We start from the raw sequence: 23,699 nt of genomic DNA on the forward strand, positions 1-23,699 counted from the left end.
GGCCTGGTGCGGGTGGACCTCTGAAGAGGCCCGAGCCGAGGAGAAAGTGTCAGCGAGGAGCAGACAGCGCCGCGTCCGGCCTGCCCTGCGAATGCTCTGCCACCTCTGGTCTCGTTCTGACCCGGAGTGCCCTGTGTCCAGGGCAATGGCCAGAAGCCTGGCCGCAGTCACGGGCAGAGCCCACACTATAGCCTGTCCCCTTTTCAGACGGGGTCTGAGAAGAATGCTGCCCCTGTGACCTCGGGCGGCCCTTTGACCCCGAGCCGGGTTGCCTTCTCTGGAGAAGACGGTGCCAGCAGTCGGGGGACGGCAGTTGTGACTCGCACGCACGGTAGCTGTGTGTGTCCCCAGAGGTGCCACGATCTGTGCTCTGTTGCAGGTTGAGCTCGGGTCCGTTCCGAACCATCACCGTGCGGGACACGATGTCCGACCTTCCCGAGATCCGGAACGGAGCTTCGGCGCAGGAGATCTCGTACAATGGGGAGCCCCAGTCCTGGTTCCAGAGGCAGCTCCGGGGCTCGCAGTACCAGCCCATCCTCAGGGACCACATCTGTAAGGTAACGTCACCTCCATGAAGCGGGGCCTCCTCCCAGCGGCCTCCCAGGAACAGCTCTGTGGTGGGAGCCCAGCCAGGGCTTGCGGGGGAAGCGGGATCTGATCTCGGCCCCCTTCCAGCTCCTTCTGCTCTTGGCCCCTAACGCAAACTCCGCCACCTCAGCCGGCCCCCAGCCTCACACCTCACTGCCTCCTGCTTCTCCCCTTGCACCCCACCCCCGCCCCAGTACATGGTCCTAGAAAGTGTCAAGCAGAGCTTATACTCTGCCTAGAATCAGGCTAGAATGGTGTGTCTGGCTTTCGTCTCCTATGACTGGTCTTGTCTCAGCACCGCTCTTCTCTGGGCATCTCCCAAACGCACCAAACCCCAGCTCTCCCCGCCGCCGGCTCCTCCTGTCCTGCAGGGCTCAGCTCCGACGTCACCTCCTCAGAAGCCCCGCGCTTGCCCGAAGCCGTCCCTTCACCCGTTCCCCCGTCGTTCCACATCCCTGCTCTGGTGTCTTCATGGCACGTGTGTAACCCCCAGGTTGTTGATTGGGGTCACTGCTCGTCTCCCACAATGGGATGCAAGCCCCTTGGGGGTCCTGGTCACCGTGGTATGCCCGGTGCCCAGTGCTATGGCGCCCAGCCCACTGCACGTGGTCAGGTGCTCCCCGAGCTCAGCGACAGCTGGGCCTGCTGTGCTCTTCCAGGACATGAGCGCCTTGGTGGCCGCTCGCATGCGGCACATCCCTCTGGCCCCGGGCTCAGACTGGCGTGACCTGCCAAACATCGAGGTGCGGCTCTCTGACGGCACCTTGGCCAGGAAGCTGCGGTACAACTACCATGACAAGAAGAACGGCTGCAGCAGCGCCGGGGCTCTCCGTGGGGTCTGCTCCTGTGTGGAAGGTGGGACCCCCGCTTGTGCCCTGGCCCCCAGGTGTGGCTTCCTCAAGTTTGGGGTGAAGCCCCAGCCCCCTTGGGCTCTGCAGCGGGGCGGTGGGCTCTGGGGAAGGAGCACGGTCTCCAGGGTTTCTCAGCAGGAGATGCCGGGGCTGCCGCTCAGGAACCCAGCAGCCCTGGGTGGGGTGCAGACTCGCCAGGCCTGGGTGTCCCTGCTGCGCACGGCTGCTGAGAACAGGGTCCGTGATAAAGCTCTGCCTGGCAAACGGGGACTGTCGGCTGCTGTATCGTCCCGTTCCGTCAGCACAGCCCCATCGCAGCCCACTCTTCCAACAGGCAAAGCCTGTGACCCTGCGGCCAGACAGTTCAACACCCTCATTCCCTGGTGCTTGCCCCACACCGGGAATAGGCACAACCACTGGGCCGGCCTCTATGGACGGCTCGAGTGGGATGGCTTCTTCAGCACGACCGTCACCAACCCCGAGCCCATGGGCAAGCAGGTAGGTCTGAGGGCCGCTCCGGCCTGGGTGGGGCGGAGGCATGGGCTTCGCGGCTGGGCCGGCCCTCCTCGCCGCCTCCTACCTCTGCGCCCCGACCCGGGGTGGGCTTCCTGTGGCCCTGTCTCATTCCCACCCCTGTCACGCCTCTTGTCCCCAGGGCCGCGTGCTCCACCCAGAGCAGCACCGCGTCGTGAGTGTGCGGGAGTGCGCCCGCTCTCAGGGCTTCCCTGACACCTACCGGCTGTTCGGCAACATCCTGGACAAGCACCGGCAGGTCAGTGGAGCGGAGTCGGCCCGGGTCTCCTCCCCCGCTGAGGAGGGGCGACCGGCACCGCGCACGAAGCGGCCCTGGCGGGAGGGGGTCGGTGGGGAGCTTGACTCGCAGTCACTTCCGAGGGGACGCTGAGTCCCCAGAGCTGGGGGCTGACTGGCCTCAGCACTCCCACGAGGGGGTGGTCAGGAAGGAGGGACCCTGCCCCTGGGGCCCAGGGCGCTCCCGGGTCAGGCGGAGTCGCCAAGTGTGTCGGGTGCCGTGGACAGCTGAGGCACTTTTCGCCCAAAGGAAAGTTCCAGCGCATTGCAGAGAGCAGACGAAATACACGGTGGTGAAAATTCACTGTTGCTAAGGGTTGAAACGAACCAATAATTCCTCCGGTTTCTCAGGGTGTTCCGTTTGGCTGTTAATGAAATGTATTTCCAAGTAATGCAGGCATGTGGCTGAAAAGGCCAGCAGTGCCTCAGGGTCACAGCGAGACCCTCCCATCTCGCCCCCCTCGGCCATCCTGTGCTCTGGGAGCAGAGCTCTCAGCCAGAAGTGAAACATAGTAGCTTCCATATCCGGATTCTGAGATTTTCTAAAGCCCTTTAAAGGCCCCCTTCTCTGAGTGGTGCTTGACCTGCTGGTGTTTGGGGCGGGAGGGTGGGCTGGGTGGAGGGTGTGAGCGCCATCCTGAGGGAAGGGCTTTGGAGGGCTGTGTGAGCCTGAGACCGGGGGCCCAGTGCCCGTGTCCGAGGGGAGGCGAGCGCTGACTCCAGCCGTGCCGAGCCGGACGTCGCCCTCCTTCCCTCCTGCAGGTGGGTAATGCTGTGCCGCCGCCACTGGCCAAGGCCATCGGCTTGGAGATCAAGCGCTGTATGTTGGCCAGAGCACGAGAGAGCACCTCAGGTATGGTAGGGAGTGGTGGGGACAGCAGGGGTATGGCTTTAGGCTCTGAGACTGGGGCGGGTCACCCCCCCTCCCTGGTGGCCTCGCGTCTCTCAGGGTTGCTCTGAGATGAGTGACGCGTGGGTAAGCGCGGAGCACTGGGGCCCGGCACGCAGTGGACGGGTGGTCAGATCTCGGGGCGCTTGCCTCTGTCCTGCTAAGTGAGTCTGGGTCGGCTGCGCCCGCCTCAGACACTAGCCCATAACCCAGGTGGTCTGGAAACCTTTAGGGAGCACCTGAGCAGTGTTCAGTCTCTGAATGCTGATGCAGAGCTGCTGCAGGTTCTTATGAGGTGGTCCTTTAACGTCAACGCCTGGGCATTAACGTAACTCCTGGTTCACATACCTGATGTGCTTGCCTGTTGCTTTGTGTAGCATTACATACGTTCCCTGCAATGACTCTCCCTTTTACTTCTCTTCAGTTAAAATCAAGGAGGAGACTGCTAAGGACTAGTTCTGCCCTCCAATCGCCCTTGTTTCTGGCACCAGAGATCCCCAACGTGCACTGATATTGTTGTATTTTTAACATGTCAATCTGTCAGTTCAGATGTGTTGTACACGGTGTTTGTGGCCTTGGCTGACATGAAGCTCTTCTGTGAGATTTGCTTATCGACTAATTTGACTTAGTGATGAAACTGTGCAGTACTTTGTCCGTTCTGGATTTTAAAAGTTTTTTATTATGCATTATATCAAATTTACCACTGTATGAGTGGAAATTAAGACTTTATGTAGTTTTTATATGTTGTAATATTTCTTCAAATAAATCTCTCCTATAAATCACCCTGGGTGATGACTCCTGATTTACCAGGGACTTCTGGCCGCCTCTCAGCTGAGGCTGGATGAGAGTGGGCTCCTCAGTGTCGCAGGTGACCCCGCGGAGGCCTCGTCTGAAGTTAGACGTTCCATGCGTGTTTGGGGTGGGGGTGGTGGCTCAGTTCTGGCCAATACGATGCAAGTGGAACTTGCTGGTGCGGTTTCCCGAACGCCCTTTAAAGGAAGAGTCTTGGACTCCCCGTGGCCTTGTAGCCCTTTGGTCTGGAGCGGGCTGTGATGCCTGGCAAGGCAGCAACTGTCCTGTGACCATGAGGCCAGAAGCCCCATGCAATGGATGGTGGAGCAAAAAGAGTCACTCGTAGCCCTGGCCTGCCACCCCCAGGCAGAACCCTTATTTGCTTAAGCATCTGGGAGGTGGGCTTTCCATACTTTCAGCCTGACTCAGTCCTACTGAATTCTGAGATGAACAACCCTTTTCTTTGGTTTGTCTTTGGGAAAAGACCTGCTATAAAATGACGACAAAGCAGAAACAGACAAAGACATGTGAGTCACCAGCACACACAACCCAAAGGGCCGCTGTTAGGATGTCAAGTAACACCTGCCCCACCACCTTTACGTGTGCTTTTAGGAAAGCACTTGGTGGCACCTCAACTGTAACTGTCCACGTAAGTCACGGGTGCCTTAATCGTAAGACTAAGGGACTAGGACTTCCCTGGTGGCGCAGTGGTTAAGAATCCGCCTGCCAGTGCAGGGGACATGGGTTTGATCCCTGGTCCGGGAAGATCCCACATGCCGCAGAGCAACTAAGCCCGTGCGCCACAACTACTGAGCCTGCGCTCTAGAGCCCGAAAGCCACAACTACTGAGACCTCGTGCCGCAACTACTGAAGCCTGCGCACCTAGAGTCCGTGCTCCGCAGCAAGAGAAGCCACCGCAAGGAGAAGCCCGCGCACCACAATGAAGAGTAGCCCCCGCTCACCGCAACTAGAGAAAGCCACGTGCAGCAACAAAGACCCAACGCAGCCAAATCAATCAATCAATCAATCTTAAAAAAAGACGAAGGGACTAGAGATAATTCAAATGTAAAATTTAAGCTCCTTCATGGTAATTAAGATGTTCCCTCTTCTCTTGTAAACGACACTGCACTGAACATCCTTGTATGGACTCTTCCATTGTATCCTTTAGGGAAATATGTAGAGAGCTTCCTGGATCACTGAGTATAAATGTTTTCATATTTCCCCTTCAGGTCATGTGGCTGACCTACCCCCCTGGAGAGGTTTTAATGCTTCTCCCACCAACAATGCCACCAAGGACTTTACCCTACCCTGGCTTTTGCCTCTTCGATCCTTGTCAATGGAATAGTGAGTCTTGTTAGCATTTTTTTTTTTTTGGCCATGTGCATGGCTTGCAGAATTAGTTCCCCGATCAGGGTTTGAACCCTGGCCCTCGGCAGTGAAAGCGCGTGGGGTCCTAACCACTGGAACACCAGGGAATTCCCTTGTTAGCATTTTTTTAAAAAATTTATTTATTTATTTATTTTTGGCTGTGTTGGGTCTTCGTTTCTGTGCGAGGGCTTTCTCTAGTTGTGGCGAGCGGGGGCCACTCTTCATCGCGGTGCGCAGGCCTCTCACCGTCATGGTCCCTCCTGTTGTGGAGCACAGGCTCCAGACGTGCAGGCTCAGCAATTGTGGCTCACGGGCCCAGTTGCTCCACGGCATGTGGGATCTTCCCAGACCAGGGCTCGAACCCGTGTGCCCTGCATTGGCAGGCAGATTCTCAACCACTGTGCCACCAGGGAAGCCCCCTTGTTTGCATTTTTTAGGAGTGATTCAACACTCCCAAGTGTCTGGTGGCCACTGTAATTTGTTCCTTATCTCCGTGGTGACACATGCTGTCACCTTCGTCCTTGCTGGGGGCTGTCCCCTGCTTGTGTTACTTTCATCTTGAGTCATCCTATCTTTGCTGTAAAGAGATTTTATTTTTTAGGGATTAGATTTATATTTGTCTGCACTTCTATTTTTTTAGAGCCTATTTAGAAAGGCCTTCCCCACCCCTAAATCAAACTAGTGTTTTCTTCCATATTTCTATGACATCTTAACATATGAATCATTTTTATGGGGCGGGAAATTGACATCTCAACTTATTTTTTCAACAGGTAACAAACGCACATGGTAAACACAACAGCTCGACATGGTAAAGTTCCCCCGTCAGATTTTATTTTTTAGCTATACGTTCTGCTTTTTTTTTTAAGCTAAAAATGCATTAAAAAGTATATTGTGAGTACAGTGAAAAGTATGCTAAGTCTTCATTCCCAGGCCCCCTGACCAAGACACCAAATCCTTGTCTTTCCGAAGTCCTTCTGTGCCCGAGTGCAGACGTGTGTGTCTATGCTACAAATAAATGGTGGCATCGATTATAAGCGCTTTGCACTTTGAAGGTTGTTCTACCTAGGAGTGTCTCACTGGATTCCCATTGTAAACTGAGGTCTAATATGAAATGCACAAGTCCTGGGTGTGCAGCAGTTTATTCCGGTAAATGAATCAGTCTGAGGGCCGACATCCTTATCAAACTATAGAATGTTTCCATCACCCCAGAAGTCCCCTGTGTCCCTTCCCAGTTCAGTATCCCCCCTTGCCACCACCAACAGGCAACCTCTGGTCCACGTCCGTCTTCATGGATGACTTTCACCTGTTGGTGCAGTGTGGGCTTCTCTGTCTGGCTGCTTTCACTCAGCCTAATGGTTTTGAGATTCACCCATGTTGCTAATGTATAATCGGTAGTTGGTCCCTCTTTCTCACTATGCAGAAGGAATGCCCTTATTTTAAACCTCATTATTCTGTGTTTTAAAGTCTTCATATAGATATTACAAGTTTCTTAACTCGATTCCTAGGTATTTAATCCTTTTATTACTAATGTATACAGGATGTTATTTTCCAAACAGTGGTCCTTTGCCTACAGAAAGATTATTGACTTCGTATTTTGTATTTATATATATATATATATTTTAACTTAGCCAACTTACTGAATTCCCTCATTTTTGTGATACTTTTCCAGTTGAGGTTTTCGTTTCAGGTGTTCAGTATGCTACCAGGAAAAATTTGAGGATCACGTTAGCATAAGGAGTGGAAACAGTGTTCTGTGGCTCAGCCCTTGGGTCTCAGCTGGGTGGTGGGCTGTCCCTCAGGGGTGCAGTTCCATGGGTGGCCCAGGGTATACCTGCCTGTGAGGTATACCCACCTCCATGCACCCCGAGCTCGCTGGCCTGAGCCAGGCTTGTGGACCTAGGGGGTGCTGCTGTGCTTGGGCGGGCCAGAGTGAGGGGACACTGCTGCCAGCAGCTAGCTCCTGCCACCCTGGCCAACTGGCAGGGAAATTGTTCCTTCCATCAGGGTGAAAGTTGAGCCTTTTCTGGGGAGAATAGTGATTGTAGTAGATTGGCGTACATGTACTCTATTTTTGTAAATTGAAGTATAGCTGATTTACAATGTTGTGTTAATTACTGCTGTACAGCAAAGTGACTCAGTTATACATTTATATATGTTCTTTTTTTAATATATTCTTTTCCCTTATGGTTTATCAAAGGATATTGAATATAGTTCTCTGTGCTATACAGTAGGACCTTGTTGTTCATCCAATCTATATATAAAAGCTTCCATCTGCTAATCCCAGCCTCCCACTCCATCCCTCCCCCAACCTCCTCCTCTTGGAGACCACAAGTCTGTTCTCTATGTCTGTGAGTCTGTTTCTGTTTCATAGATAGCTTCATCTGTGTCATATTTTAGATTCCACATATAAGTGATGTCATATGGTATTTGTCTTTCTCTTTCTGATTTATTTCACTTAGTATGATAATCTCTAGTTGCATCCACGTTGCTGCAAATGGCATTATTTTGTTCTTACTTATAGCTGAGTAGTATTCCATTGTATATATGTACCACAGCTTCTTTATCCATTCATCTGTTGATGGACATTTAGGTTGTTTCCATGGCTTGTCTATTGTGAATAGTGCTGCAATGAACATAGGGGTGGATGTATCTTTTTGAATTAGAGTTTTGTCCAGATATATGCCCAGGATTGCTGGATCATATGATAATTTTTTTTTTAAAGATTTTTTTGATGTGGACCATTTTTAAAGTCTTTACTGAATTTGTTATAATATTGTTTTCATTTTATGTTTTGTTTTTTTGGCCACAAGTTATGTGGGATCTTAGTTCCCTGACCAGGGAACAAACCCACACGCCCTGCATTGGATAGTGAAGTCTTAACTACTGGACCTCCAAGGAAGTCCCAAATTGTAAGTAACCCTCTAGGTAATTGTATGTTTAGTTTTCTGAGGAACCTCCATACTGTTTTCCACAGTGGCTGCAGACTGGCATACATTTAATCAATGGAAATCCACTGGTGCTCAAAACCTCATTACCGGACTTCCCTGGTGGTGCAGTGGTTAAGAATCCGCCTGCCAATACAGGGCACACGGGTTCGACCCTGATCTGGGAAGATCCCACATGCCATGGAGCAACTAAGCCCGTGTACCACAACTACTGAGCCTGCGCTCTAGAGCCCGCAAGTCACAACTAGTGAGCCCACGTGCCACAACTACTGAAGCCCGGGCACCTAGAGCCTGTGCTCCACGACAAGAAAAGCCACACAATGAGAAGCACGTGCACCGCAACGAAGAGTAGCCCCCGCTCGCCGCAACTAGAGAAAGCCCGTGCGCAGCAACGAAGACCCAGCGCAGCCAAAAATAAATAAATAAAATTAACAAACAAACACACACACACACAAAAACCTCATTACCATTTGAGGTGACTATTCACAAATGCCCCCCTTTTTTTTTTGGCCGCACAGCACGGCTTGTGGGGTCTTAGTTCCCTGACCAGGGATCGAACCCGGACCCCGGCAGTGAAAGCACTGAGTCCTAATCACTGGACCGCCAGGGAATTCCTACAAATGCCACATTTTTAAATCATTGAAGCCTTTTCTGTCTTTCCAGCAGGGACTGTGTTTCATGATAACCAGATCGTGCCTGCTTATCAGAAGAAAGCTCTATTTCCAATAGAATGGCAATTAATAAATGTAGGTGAAAGAATAGACTGAGGTAATCATTTTGTAACTCTTAATGATCTAATTTATTCAGTCAAGAATCATGACTGAGATTAAAAAAATTTTTTAAACCATGTTAACCATTTTTAAGTGTACAGTTCAATGGCACTAAGTAATTTCACATTGTGCAACTATCAATAGCATCCATCTCCAGAAGTCTCTTCATCTTGTGAAAATGAAACTCTGTCCCCATTAAACACCAACTCCTAGGGGTGTGGAGGAGGGATGGATTGGGAGTTTGGGATTAATAGATGCAAACTACTGTATGGAGAATGGATAAACAACAAGGTCCTACTATATAGCACAGGGAACTATATTCAGTATCCTGTGATAAACCATAAGGGAAAAGGATATGAAAAAGAATGTATATATATGTATAACTGAATCACTTTATACAGCAGAAATTAACAGAACATTGTAAATCAACTATACTTCAATAAAATAAAATTTTGAAGAAAGATGTGCTATGTATATACCATGGAATATTACTCAGCCATAAAAAAGAGTGAAATGATGCCATTTCCAGCAACATGGATGGACCTAGAGATTATCATACTAAGCAAAGTCAGTCAGACTGAGAAAGACAAATACCATCTGATATCACTTACATGTGGAATCTAAAATATGACACAAATGAACTTACCTAAGAAACAGAAACAGACTCACAGACATAGAGAACGGACCTGTGGTCTCCAAGGAGGAGGGGGGGTGGGGGAGGGAAGGACTGGGAGTCTGGGATTAGCAGATGCAAGCTGTGATATATAGGATGGGTAAACAACAAGGTCCTACTGTATAGAACACGGAACTATATTCAACATCCTGTGATAAACCATAATGGAAAAGACGGTGAAAAGGAATATGTATATGTGTAACTGAATCACTTTGCAGTACAGTGGAAATTAACACAACATTGCAAATCAACTATACTTCAATTAAAAACAAAAAAAACCCCCACTAACTCCTCATCCCCCCCCAACCTCAGCCCCTGGCACCCACCATTCTGCTTTCTGTCTCTCTGGATTTGACTCCTTTAGAGACCTCATATGAGTGGAATCACACAGTATTTGCTCTTTGTGACTGACTTATTTCACTGAGCATGATGTCCTCAAGGTGTATCCACATTGTAGCAAGTGTCAGAAGTTCCTCCTCTCTTCTTTTTTTTTTTTTTTTTTAAATTAATTAATTAATTAATTTATGGCTGTGTTGGGTCTTCGTTTCTGTGCGAGGGCTTTCTCTAGTTGCGGCGTGCGGGGGCCACTCTTCATCGCGGTGCGCGGGCCTCTCACCATCGCGGCCTCTCTTGTTGCGGAGCACAGGCTCCAGACGCGCAGGCTCAGTAATTGTGGCTCACGGGCCTAGTTGCTCCGCGGCATGTGGGATCTTCCCAGACCAGGGCTGGAACCCGTGTCCCCTGCATTGGCAGGCAGATTCTCAACCACTGCGCCACCAGGGAAGCCCCCTCTCTTCTTTTTTAAAATACTTCTCTTTAGGTTTTTTTTTTTTTTGGCCACGCCGCACAGCTTGTGGGATCTTAGTTTCCCGACCAGGGATTGAAACCGGGCCCTTAGTGGTGAGAGCACAGAGTCCTAACCACTAGACCACCAGGGAATTCTCAGAAGTTCCTTCCTTTTTTTGTTTTTTAATAGTTTTTAAAATAAATTTATTTGTTTATTTTTGGCTGCGTTGGGTCTTCATCGCTGTGCATGGGCTTTCTCTAGTTGCGGTGAGCTGGGGCTACTCTTCATTGAGGTGAGTGGGCTTCTCACTGCGGTGGCTTCTCTTGTTGTGGAGCACAGGCTCTAGGTGCACGGGCTCAGTAGTTGTGGCTTGTGGGCTCTAGAGTGCAGGCTCAGCAGTTGTGGTGCACGGGCTTAGTTGCTCTGTGGCATGTGGAATCTTCCCGGACCAGAGCTCGAACCTGTGTCCCCTGAATTGGCAGCCGGATTCTTAACCACTGCATCACCAGGGAAGTCCCTCATTTTTAAGACTGAACAGCATTCCATTGTATGAATGGACCACATTTTGTTCATTCATCCATTCATGGATTCTGTGGTTGCTTCCACCTTTTGGCTAGTGTGAATCATGCTGCTATGAATGTGGATGTACAAATATCTGTTTGAGACCCCCCCCCTTTTTTTTTAAATCTTTTGGCCATGCCGCATGGCATGTGGGATCTTAGTTCCCCGATCAGGGATCGAACCCGTGCTGCCTGCAATGGAAGCTTGGAGTCTTAACCACTGGACTGCCAGGGAAGTCCCGAGACCACACTTTCAATTCCCAGTAGAATTGCTGGGTCATATTTCTATTCTACAGAAATTCTATTTCTAATTTTTTGTGGACCTGTCATACTGTTTTCCACAACAGAAGGAGGGGTTTTTTGGTCTTTTTTTAGTGAAATAAATATTCAAGGCACAGCGGAAGCCCATTTGTGTGCCTCTCGGATCCCCGTCTGCTACTTCCCCAGACACAACCACTATGAAAGTGTTGGTCTGTCTCCTTCCTGTCCAGGTTTTCCCACAGTTATCACATGTCCCTAAACTCACTTATTCTCTGTGTGTTTAGAAACATTAGGTTAATCTATTCTACCACACATATCTATCTGCAACCTGCTTTGCTCCCTCAAGCATGTTTGCAGTTTTTAAAAAGCAAGCTATAGAAAAAAAGACACTGACTCCCACGACAGCCAAAACAAATGGTCAGCACTTGTTTCCTCTTTTTGTGTCATGAGGAAGCCTTTCTAACACCCCATCATCACCACAGTGACCATAATCACGCACATGTGTAATGTGCCTGTCAGCTTTGTCCACATTGACATGCAATCGTTTGCAACTACCAATCAAAAACTTACACAGGGGCTTCCCTGGTGGCGCAGTGGTTGAGAATCTGCCTGCTAATGCGGGGAACACGGGTTCGAGCCCTGGTCTGGGAGGATCCCACATGCCGCGGAGCGGCTGGGCCCGTGAGCCACAATTACTGAGCCTGCGTGTCTGGAGCCTGTGCTCCGCAACAAGAGAGGCCGCGATAGTGAGAGGCCCGCGCACAGCGATGAGGAGTGGCCCCCACTTGCCGCAGCTAGTGAAGGCCCTCGTGCAGAAACGAGGACCCAACATAGCCATAAACTAAAAATAAATAAATAAATAAATAAATTAAAAAAAAAAAAAAAAAAAAACTTACACAGACATCGTCACACAACCACTGATCTACCGCTGACTATTGCAGTCCTGGTTCTGGGGCTGGGCATGCACGTAGCAATAAGACAGACCAATGCCGCCCCTGCCTGTCTCAAGGACAAGACAGGCAGCCAAACTCCACAACGAACAAGGGGATTTGAAAGAGTGAGAACTGCTACAATCAAAATAAAGCAGAGAATTGGGATGGAGGGACTCTGATCTTTGCTTTGTTCCTCTCCAGATTTTATTATTAAAATGCACAGAACTTATATGTGTAGCTGGATTTTTTTTAAGGATCTGACCCCTTTTTTTTAAGGGTAGCTGGATTTTTTACGTGTGTATTTGTCTGTGTCATCAACCGCCCAGATCAAGATGCAGAAAATTCCCATCACCTGCCTGGCACCCCTCGCAAGTGGGTCCCATCCCCATTAAGAGATGGTCACAGTTCTGATTTCTGTTACTAAGCATTAGTTTCGCCTGTTTGAGAATTTCACACCAATGGAATCATATGGTATCTATTGTTTTGTGTCTGTGACATGCATCCATGTCACCGTGCATCAATGTCATTTGCTCCTCTTTATTGCTACATGGTACTCCATTGTAGAGATGGAAGACAGTTTTTTGTCCATCCATTTGTTGATGGACTTTTGAGTTGTGTTATGACCTGAACTGTGTCCCCCGGAAATTCATATGTCGAAGCCCTAACCCCCAGTACCTCCGAATGTGAGTGTATTTGGAGATAGAGTCTTTAAAGAAGTGATTGAATTAAAATGAGGTCATTAGGATTTGCAGCTGCATGGATGGACCTAGAGATTATCATACTAAGTGAAGAAAGAGAAAGAGAAATACCATAAGATATCACTTACGTGTGGAATCCAAACTGTGATACAAATGAACTTACGAAACAAAAACAGACTCACAGATATAGAACACAAATTTATGGTTACCAAAGGGGGAAGGGGGTAGGGGAGGGATAAATTAGGAGTTTGGGATTAGCAGATACAAAGTACTGTATATAAAATAGATACAACAGGGTCGTATTGTATAGCACAGGGAACTATATTCAATATCCTATAATAAACCATATTATAGGATATAGTAAAACCTCCCTCCCCCCCTCCCTCTCCCTCTCTCCCTCCCTGTCTCTCCCTCTCTGGGAGGGAGAGAGGGGGGAGAGGGAGAGAGGGAGAGGGAGGGACAGAGAGGGAGAGGGAGGAGAGGAATCAGGGAGAAATCAGAGAAAGAACACACTATCTACATTTCTGTAAAATGACACCGGGGATCCTTACACAACCAGGAGAAAATAACATGGAGAGGCTCTTGCTCAGTTGGAACTGGAACTGCAGACGGGGCCAAACCCCACCAGGCTGGCCACACATGTCCAGCCGCCGCCCCAGCCCCATGAGACCGGTCACCGGGGCTCTGAATGTCTGCTCCAGGGAGCTGGGGTTCACCCTCTCCCCCGGGAGGCCGGGCCAAGACAGCAGGGCCCCGGGCTGGACACACAGGGGGAAAAGCAGCCCCACAGGACAGCTTGTGCGAGCAGATTCAGCTGCCAGATTCCAGAGGCCCGGGATCACCGTGTGGCCCGTGAAACCCAGGAGCCACGTGGGTCTTGCTGCCCGGGACAGGGGCTTGGGGACCAGAAGTTAGGGCAGCAGAGGTTGGCGTGATGGACCTGAAGCACCTGCCTGGGTCAGCGTGCATCCGTGGCTGTCCCCAAAATCTAGCCGCCCAGAGGCAAACGAGGTGTCACATCTCATGCAACAGCCTGTTACACAGAACCGGCGAGGACGCTCAGCCCCGTCTGAACCCCGGGCAGAGGTGACAGGCCGCTGCTCACCCGACCTGGAGTTTGCAAAACTGTCCACGGGGGCAAGACCGAAGCAAGTTTGTAAAAGGCTGAGGAACCGATCAACTGGGAAGGAGCCTGTAGAGGCAGGAGCTAAACGCGATGCCTGAGGCCTGGCTCGAGCCAGATGGGGTCAGAAACGTAAAGACTGCCATGGCCGGGGGGACTTCCCTGGTGGCGCAGTGGTTAAGAATCCGCCTGCCAGGCCATTTCGTGGACGACGGGTGTGCGAGAGCATCTGCGGGTGCCAGGCGGGAGGGGACCGGGAAGACCCAGCCAAGGGTGTGTGGATTTGAGCCTCCGCATTTCTAACCCGAGATCTCGAAATGCATCGTGATTCCTGTCCATTGGAGTGTAAAGTTTATGTAGGGAATCTTGGAAACGACGGTAACACGACTGAATTGGAAAGAGCTTTTGGCTATTATGGACCACTCCGAAGTGTGTGGGTTGCTAGAAACCCTACCGACTTCGCTTTAGTTGAATTTGAAGATCCCCCAGATGCAGCCGATGCTGTCCGAGAACTAGATGGGAGGACGCTATGTGGCTGCGGAGTAAGAGTGGACCTGTCGAATGGGGAAAAGAGAAGTTGAAATCGTGGCCGCCTCCCTCTTGTGGTCGTCGCCCTCGACATGATTATCGGAGGAGGAGTCCTCCACCTCCCACACATCTCCAAGATGGAGAGCCTTCTCCGTCAGCCAGAGCAGGTCCCTTTCTAGATATAGGAGAAGAGAGAGATCCCTGTCCCAGGAGAGAAATCACAAGCCGTCCCGGTCTTTCTTAGGTCTCCTAGCCGATCTAGGTCAAATGAAAGGAAATAGAAGACGACTTTGCAAGAGGAGTGGTGTACAGGCAATAACTTCATTTGACAGGAGTATGTACAGAAAATTCAAGTTTTGTTTGAGACTTCCGAAGCTTGGTGCACTTTTTAAATGTTTTAGTTGTTCACATTTGTTTGTCTCTTGGAACAGTGACACATAAAGGTGTCATTCTCTATGGTTTGAAATGGGTCATATGAGGCATGTAATATGAAGAATTGTTACTTTACAATGTTCCCTTAAGCAAAATTGAATTTGCTTTGAATTTTTAGTCCTGCCTAGACTGATAATAAAACTCTAACTCCCGCCCAGCTAAAGTGTGATGTTTAATATGATGGAAACAAGACTGGCAAACATTAAAAAGACCTTCTGTAGCTGGGATATGGTATGCAGCTGTAGTTAAGCAAGCAGTCTTTAAAAGCTGCTGTGAACACAAGCCAGCAGGTAAAAATTAAAGTTGCACCTTTACCCTAGATTAGAGGTTTAAAAATTCCACCAGTCTTCACACTGGACAAGAGGTTGTCCAGTGGGTTTAGAATCTAAGAAGTTTCAAGAAAGTTAGTTTACCTTTGCTTTAGGTCATAAGTTCCTTCTGTGATTGCTATATATGAATGCATAACTCTTTGTAATATTATTTGGAAATTTGAGACTATTCAAGATACCAATGTCCTCTGCCAGTTTAAGGGTCCATTGTAGAGCTGAACTTTGAGTTGCTGTGCAGGATTTGTTTTTTCATGCTGTCATTTGTAATATGTTGTGTGAGAATCCTTGGGATTAATGTTTTGGTTACAAAAAAACAAACAAACAAAAGAATCCTCCTGCCAATGCAGGGGACAGGGGTTCGAGCCCTGGTCCGGGAAGATCCCACGTGCTGCAGAGCAACTAAGCCCGTGCGCCACAACTACTGAAGCCTGTGCTCTAGATCCTGGGAGCCACAACTACTGAGCCCGCGTGCCGCAACTACTGAAGCCCGGACGCCTAGAGCCCGTGCTCCGAAACAAAAGAAGCCACCGCAATGAGAAGTCCGCAATGAAGAGGAGCCCCCGCTCACCACAACTAGAGAAAGCCCACGTGCAGCAACGAAGACCCAAAGCAGCCAAAAATAGATTAATTAATTAATTTAAAAAAATGACCACCATCGGGACGGCTTGGGGACAGCTCCACGCTCTGCTTCCCGAGGGGGGCCTGCACCCGGGGACTCAGGAGGCGCCCTTGCTCCTGGCGACGCGTCCAGAGGCCCCAGCGCAGGAACAGCACACATGGCATCCACTCAGGGAGGCTGGGCCCGGGGAGCACACGGGGTCTCCCTGGTGCTATTCTTGCCACTTCCCTACAGGTGTGCAGTTTTCAAAATAAAGCATTCGGGGAAGAGGACAGAAGCTGAAAAAGCCGCCCAGGACCCAGCCCTTCAAGACCCCACGACGGGTCAGGTGGGGGAGGACCCTGTGAGGTTAAAGAAACATCACAGAGAGCGGGGGTGGGGGGGTGGAGGGTGGGGGTGGGCGGGGTCTCGAGGGACAACTCCCTTCGGGGCAGAATCTCGATAGACAGACAGCCACCTTCCCCTCGGAAGGATCCAGAACCTTGGGACTCAAACACTCTGAGCACCTCAGGAGAAGAAGGCCCTCCCGGGGGTCAGGGGCACACGGACACCTCTCCACCACCCCGCGGGCCCGCACGCACCCAGCTCCTCGCGCGTGAATGGCAGGAAGGTCACGTCCCCGTTCAGGTTCTTGTTGAAGTCGAGGCACAGGAGACTCAGTTTCTTCTTGATGCTCTTGATTTTCTGAAGGAAGAAGACGGCCGTAAAATCGGGGGGCAGGGGCACGGAGGGGGGTTCAGGGAGAAGAGGCGGATGAGGCAGACGAGAGGAGGGAGATGGGAAAGAAAGGGTCTCGGGTCCTAACTGTTAAGACGCTCCTCAGGAGTTAACCCAAGGTGACAGCCTAAGCTTCAGCCATTTCAACGGAGCTAAGTTTCTGTCTCTTCAGGGTCTATCTGGTTTGCAGAAACAGGGAGAAATGGACCAGCCTGGGGGAGGGAGCGACGTGGGGCGCAGAGGAAGGTGCCGGTTCCGCGGGGCCCCTGCCGGGCCAGCAGCAGGCGGGGCGCCTCAAGGACCTGCCCAGGCGGCACCCCCTGACCGGCCCAGGACTCAGCGCGCCCGGCCCCGCTCCCAGGCTGAGCAGACGTGCCTGTCCGAGGACAGGAGGGGCGCTGGGGGAGCGTGCCCGCTGGCTCTGCCAGGCGCAGGGGCTCGTCGGGCACGCCTGGCACGCCTGGCTCAGAAGCAGCCCGAGGGACGCCGGGCCTCTGCGGGCAGCAGGCGCCGTGCTGGGCACTGGCCTCCCTGCAGCCTCATGGCCCCACCGGCCACGACTGGGCAGGAGCACAGGGCGCCCTGGGGGGGCGGGGCAGCACTCAGGACCCCGCACCGCGCCAGCAGGCCGCCTCTCCTGGGCGCCCCCCTCCACGGGCGTCCCCGTGGTCCCTCCGGCCAGTGGTTCTCAAGTGTCAAGGCCGTCTGCGCAGCCCCAGTGTCCACACTCTCACCTCCCCCAGCCTCGAAGCTCCATGTGCCCGCTGCTCCGGAGGACTTCGGGGCCCACCTGCCCGGGCCCCACCCTGGATGCCGGAGTCCCACAGTCCTCTGCGTCCCGCTTTCCTCCACCGCAAGGCACAGCACCGGCCGAAGCGGAACAGCGTTTGTGCTGAGGAACAAGAGCTGTCGCTGAGCCCTGGGTCGGGCCTGGTACCCGCGTTCACCGCGTCTGTCACTTTCTGACGCAAACCAGCCAGCGCAGGGCTGCACCCCAGCCCCTTCTGTATGGGGCGCCCACACTCGGGGCCACCGTCCCCCTGCCCTCATCACCCCGGAGAGGCCCGGAGCCCCGGGCTCATTCTAGCCAATCCTGAGCCTGCTCCTTCCCGGGGACCCACACCTCAGGCTCCAGTCCCCAGCCACCCCGCCCCTCATTCCTGCCGAACCCTCGTGCTCCTGAGAGGCCCTAGGGGACAAGGCGTGCCCCTGCCCAGCACCATGAGTGACAAGCTCTTTCCTCATCTGCCGGCCTCACTGTTCTCTGTCCTCCACACAAACCGACTCGGTCAGCCCTCACGACCACCTGTGAGGGGGTCCTCGGGTCACGCACGTTGCAGAGGGTGAACAGGGACAATGGGGTCCAGTGACCGGCCTCCGGGGACCCAGCCAGTTGGTGGCAGAGCTGCGTCTGATCCCGGCCATCAAGAAGCGTGTAGCCACGGCGCCCCACGCCACGCACCGAGGTGACGCGCTCGACCATGGGTTGCTCGCCGTGCCCGCCCCCCTCCCCACCCCATGAGGCTGCCTCCCGGGAGGGGCCGGGCTGCCCATTGCCCGCCCGTCCAGGGTGCCGCAGGGACCCCGTCCTGCTGGACCAGGAGCGGGAAGAGCTGAGGGCTCTGGGGTCCACGCTGGGGGCAAAGGGGTGTCAGGCAGCTGGGAGGACCTGAAGGGACAGGCCCCGGGGGGGTGGGCCCACTGGGACCCGCGGGGCCCCAGGGCTCAGCCAAGAGAGGAGGGAGGGGGTGAAGGCGGACGCCACGCTCGTCAGCCTCCCGTGGCCCCCAGCCTCCGTGCAGGAGGAAGGAGACGGGGCCGGGCGCTGGCTCTGTGTCCAGGCCGTGCTTTCCAGCCGGGCGGTCCAGGCGCCCCCTTCCCTTCCCTCGGCCCGGCCGCACCTGTGTTGGCCTGCCGGGACTTGATGAGCTTGTCCAGCAGCTCCTGGGGGACGACGCTGCCCGTGCGGTAGTGCTGGGACATCCTGAGCAGCGGCTCCACCTCCCACACCCAGTTCTCCAGCATCTGCGAAGGTGCCTCCACGAAGTCCCGCTCCACGTTCGTCCCGCTGAACATGGCGAACTCGGCCTGCAAGGCGGCCTGTGGAGCTGCAAGAGGGCCCACCCTGGACCCCAGACCTGTCTGGGACACAGTGAGGCAGAGAGCCAGCCGACCTGCGGGCCACCGCGCCCCCTGCCCACCCACGGAGCCAACACTCTCCAGCCAAAGCCCCGCGTCCAGGACGCAAAGGCGCAGACACAGAGGATCCGGATGGCGGCCGTTGGCAGGTGCTCGTCGTTCCTCTCTTGTGCCTGAAATTCTTGCTGAAGACACGGCGCCTGACACAGTGCGGCTGGAACCCAGGCCCAGCAGGTGTGGGTCCACACGAGCCCAGTGACCCCGGCATGTCCTTCCCAGGCCCCAGGGAGCAGGGCAGACGCTACCTCCTCACTCCTGGGTCACTCGACCCCCAACTTCCGGTTCCAGCCCCCAATTGCAAACAAGCGTCCTTCTCACGGTCTGCTGAATGCCCCGATGTGTGCATTTTTGTGTTTTCGGGGTGATTTCTCTGCTCAACACGGCTCCGAGCATAGAGCTGAAGTGTTGGCCGGTGTCTCAAGTGCAGGAGGGCGGTGATGTGCTCACGGGGACAGTGCGTGTGTTAGATGAGCTTCCTTTAGGTGAGGGTTACAGCCCCGCAGTGAGTGAATCAACAACTGCTATCAGACCAGGTGTCTCTAAACAGAAACGCACATCACATGTGGCTGCGTGGGGATCGGTGGCGACAACGTGGTGACAGAGGGTGACCCCCAGCCTCACACCACAGAAAACACTCCACCACAGTGGACAACAACAAAATGAAAAGCTTGACTACACAACTTCTAGGCAGAAAAGTTAGAAGAAACTCTAGTGCCTCGGGTTAGAGAAGGATTTCTTCCATAGGACACAAAACGTGCAAGAAAACAGTGAATAGACTGAAATTCAAAGTCAAAACCTTCTGCTCATAAACATACTAGTAATAAGAGGTCCCTCCACACACGGGGACGTCCCTCAGCCACGCAGAGGGGTGAAGCCCTGACACTCGCTGCCACGTGGATGCACCCTGAGAACACGATGCTCAGCGAGAGAAGCCAGGCACAGGACACACAGGGTGTGACTCCACTGATGGGAAACGTCCAGAACAGGTAGATCCACAGAGTCAGACAGTGGGTTCCCGTTTGTCAGGGGCTGACGAGGGGAAGGAGTGATAGCTAAGGGCATGTGGGACATTTTTGGGGTGATGGAGATGTTCCAAAACAGGGCAGTAGTGACGGCTGCACAGCTCAGTAAAGTGTCCCCACGCGCTCCGGTGCAGCCTGTGAGAGCATTGCTCTCAGGACGAAGGGCTGACCGCAGGAAGACTGAACGAGCACTGGGTCCGGGGCCCAGACGCTCAGCTGGGGGCCCCCCCGTGGGGAAGTCACTGGGACTTGCTGAGCCTCCACGGAGACTGGCAGCAGCACCAGGGCCTCACAGGGCACGGTGTTCCCGGCCCCAGAGCCTTCCCTCTGGTTCTCATCACCGGCTGTCACCAGACCTGCAGGCAACGTTCCTTTCTTTTGTCTTTTTTAAAGGCAACTCTTGAGTAGATGTATTTAACATGTAGGGAACCAGTCCTGACACCTTGATCTGGAGCTTCCAGCCTCCAGAGCCTCGAGGACATCCATTTCCATTGTTTATGCACCCAGTGAGTGGGGTTTGATGATGGAAGCTGACCCCGAGGGCGTCGCCACGTGCGGGGTGACATCAGCGGAAGAATCCCGTGGTGAGGGTCTGCCTGAGGACCACGCGCGCGCCCAGGCCCTCCCCGCCCCCCTAACTGCAGCCCTACGCCCGCACCCACCTGGGAGCAGAGCTGGTGCATCACGTGCCCGAACTCGTGGAAGTAGGTCTCCAGCTCATCGTGCTGCAGCAGGGAGGGCGGGTCGGGCGGGGGCTTGGTGAAGTTGGCCACCATGGCCGCGATGGCGATCTGGTGGATCCCATCCTGCCGCAGGCAGCCCAGCTGCAGACCGAAGCAGGCCGCGTGCCCGGACTTCCGTTTCCTGGGGAGGGACGCGGGGTGAGGCCCAGCTTCCGCAGAGGAGCCCCTGCCCACAGCCGGCCGACAGGTTCCCGCACGCACGCACCGAGGGTAGAGGTCCAGGTAGAACTTGCCGATGGATTACCTTGCCCGAGGCCGCGTCCCGGACCGTGTAGAGCCTCACGTCTTCGTGACACACGTTGGCGCCCTCCTCCAGGTCGAAGGTCAGCCCCAGCAGCTCCTGGGAGATGCCCAGCAGCCTGCGCGTGACCACCTGCATGGGGAAGGACTCACTGAGCAGGTACTTGTCCTCGTGGTAGCGCATCTCCTCTCCCTGGTTCATGTAGTAGCGCAGGTCCCAGGTGTTGATGGGCCCGTCAAAGTGCAGGCCCCGCCTCTGGCACTCGGCCTTCTTTAGCTCCAGGATCACGGCCGCTCCTGCTCCCTGAGGGGCTTCAGCTTCTGGGCCAGCTCATCTGCGGGCGGAGGGGAGAGGCTCGGCTACGTCCCTGTGGCGGCCCCCTAGCCGCTCCCCACCCTGCGCCCCTCGAGGCAGAATGAAGGGTCCGGGAAGGTGACCCCCAAGGGCTGACACAGTGGGGTCTCAGGCAGTGCCACGTCCAGTCAAGGTCCGCCTGACGCCCTCCCCACTGGGCCCCAGGGGGAGGCGGGGTTACCTAGGAAAGTGGCCACCACCTGGCTGGTCTTGGCCATGTTCATCTCCTGCACGGAGTCGGCACGCGTGCTGAACCCAAGCAGGTGGGACTTCTGGGCCTGCAGCCTCACCAGCTCCCCGAGGATCGTGCAGTTCTCCTGGAACCCAGAGACGGCCGGCGCTGGGGACCGTGGGCCATGCCCTCACCACGGGCCCCGGGCCAGGTCTCTGCGGGCGGGCAGGGCTCTCAGGCCACTGGCGGGCACAGCCAATCCCCCTCCCTCCTCCTCCTGGCCCGGATTTCTAGACACTTTGGTGCTGTCCTAACATGTGGTCTTTACGAACACAGGTCCTTTTGGAACCAGAAACGGCGTGAACCGTCATGGGCTCTAAGGCCAAGGGCAGGAAGAAATGCGGCCAGGCTCTCCAGGAGCCACCCAGGGGCCTCCCCGGGCTCAACAATACAAACTCGGCTGCCGTGCACACAGCAGCTCATCCCCACGGCCCCGAACACCCAGCCCCTGGACGGCGAGAGGCCTGTTGCTGCAGGTGGCCCGTGGCTGGCTGGTGAGGCCCGGCCCCAGGCGTACGCCTCCTTCTCTGGGGCCACCTCTCCGGCTCTGCGGTGGGGTTCTCCTGGGAGCCCCCAGTCACCACAGGACCAACGTGGCCTGTCTGCAGCCCAAGAAGGTGGGGACACAGGACTATCCCCCCTGCCCCCTGCATCACCCGCGAGGCCAAGCAAGCACCAGTGGTGTCTGCGGGGAAGATGAAGGGCTCATGCACAGCCCCCATCTACTGAAGATGCTGAACGGGAGAAGCACAGGCTGCAGCCACACGCGGTATGGACCAAACGCAAGTGTCCTTGCAGGAACCGATGTCTGAATGTCAAGGCCGTGCCCAGGCCACAGTGAGAAGGCCCAGCCGCCATGAAAGGCACAGAGAGGGGATGGGGGGGCCATCTGCGCATCTGAGCTCATCGGGCATCACCCCAGAGGGAGAGGGAGGAGGAGAGAGGGAGACGGAGATACGGAGGGAGAGGGAGAGAAAGGGAGGGAGAGACGTCTCTCCCTTCCCTGGGGGTTCTCTAGTGAAGTCAAGTCTGAAAACCACTGCATTTCAGGACATGGGTCCTCGTGGAAAAATTAAATAGTAGTTCATGGCATTATCGACACATATTAAAAAGGCTCAAATTCTTGGGGAGTCAGGGAGGGGAGCTGGCGGCTGCCTCATAAAGGAGGAGAGATTGGGCGTCAGAGGAGGTGCCTGTGCAGCCCGCCGCCCAGGGCCCCGCAGACTTCATCTCTCAGCGGTGGTCCCGGGCTGGAGGTCAGCGGGGAGGTCAGGCCGTCCAAGCATAAACATTTACTTCAGGGCTTATTTAAAAGGCGCCTGGTGGTTGTTGAAGCAGAAAGAGAAAGCAGTGGGGAGAGGATGGGAGGGGGAGGGAGCCCCCCTCCTCAGCCCCTCTCCCTCCCTCCTTCTCCCCCTCCCTCCTTCTCCCTCCCTCTCTCTTTTCTGTACACCTGAAATTAACACAATACCGTTAATCAACTATACTTAACTATATTTAAAAAATAGATAAGTAAAATGAGGTCATTAGGGTGGGCCCAAACCAATATGACTGGTGTCCTTATAAGGATGATGTGAAGGCACAGGGAGAAAACAGCCATCCACAAGCCAGGGAGAGAGGCCTCAGAACGACATTTTGATCTCAGACCCCCAGCCTCCAGAACTGTGAGAAAATAAAATTCTGTTGTTTATAAGCCATTCAGTCTGTGGTATTTTGTTATGGCAGAAACTAATTCAAATTGTTCCCAGTTTTGGCCATTGTGAATAAATCTGCTATGTACATACTCTAATGCGTGGCCTTTTGTGGACGTGTATTTGTGGCTCTTATGAAGAATACTGAGAAATGGAATTCCACGTGTGACATCCAGTGAATCCCCGAAGCTGCTGCTGAATTTCCAAGGGATGGTACACCCTGCATGTCCACACTCCCCTCCTTATGCCTTTTGCAGGGGTTGCTTCTGCCCTTGTCTTGGCTGCTGTCCTGTGGAGATTCTGGATGTGGAAAGAATGTTCGTGCCATGAAAAGGACCAAGAGAAGGGCTCGGGGACTTTTTTCCATTCAGCCTTGGACTCAGGCTTCTCCCCACTGCACTATGTTTCCCTGGGCCCCCTTTTATTATTCCTTGGAAAATTCCTGATTTTTAGAAAAAAAAATACATACTTGATGTTTAAGAAAAAGCGTTCCAGGGACTTCCCTGGTGGTCCAGTGGTTAAGACTCCACTCTTCCACTGCAGGG

The 23,699-nt window shown here is 53.7% G+C and overlaps 2 protein-coding genes and 1 pseudogene across 5 annotated transcripts in view; 2 read left to right on the top strand and 1 right to left on the bottom strand.

The window, feature by feature from the left end:
* DNMT1 (DNA methyltransferase 1) overlaps positions 1-3,920 on the top strand; it is a 42,158-nt gene extending 38,238 nt beyond the window's left edge. For 3 of the 4 annotated variants that reach the window (XM_057540767.1, XM_057540766.1, XM_057540768.1), the window contains exons 35-40: positions 380-557; positions 1,248-1,443; positions 1,774-1,937; positions 2,095-2,211; positions 3,012-3,102; positions 3,563-3,920. In XM_057540767.1, the coding sequence (XP_057396750.1) occupies positions 380-557; positions 1,248-1,443; positions 1,774-1,937; positions 2,095-2,211; positions 3,012-3,102; positions 3,563-3,594 (778 nt within the window). In that variant the 3' untranslated portion in view covers positions 3,595-3,920. Of the gene's footprint in view, positions 1-379; positions 558-1,247; positions 1,444-1,773; positions 1,938-2,094; positions 2,212-3,011; positions 3,108-3,562 lie in introns of all 4 variants that reach the window. The other variant, XM_057540769.1, reaches the window with a different exon arrangement.
* Positions 3,921-14,364: 10,444 nt separating this feature from the next.
* On the top strand, positions 14,365-14,856 carry LOC103021094 (serine/arginine-rich splicing factor 3-like; annotated as a pseudogene).
* A 1,423-nt stretch (positions 14,857-16,279) lies between these two features.
* Positions 16,280-21,470, bottom strand: LOC103005672 (thimet oligopeptidase-like). The gene is given in 10 exon segments (XM_057540463.1): positions 16,280-16,296; positions 16,537-16,639; positions 17,407-17,634; positions 17,958-18,306; positions 18,564-18,760; positions 20,556-20,757; positions 20,842-20,873; positions 20,875-21,167; positions 21,170-21,211; positions 21,413-21,470. Coding segments are annotated over 10 exon segments (1,506 nt in total). The 5' UTR covers positions 21,456-21,470.
* Between the last annotated feature and the right edge of the window lie 2,229 nt (positions 21,471-23,699).

The sequence above is a fragment of the Balaenoptera acutorostrata genome, chromosome 2 (assembly GCF_949987535.1).
Source record: "Balaenoptera acutorostrata chromosome 2, mBalAcu1.1, whole genome shotgun sequence".
Taxonomy (NCBI): domain Eukaryota; kingdom Metazoa; phylum Chordata; class Mammalia; order Artiodactyla; family Balaenopteridae; genus Balaenoptera; species Balaenoptera acutorostrata.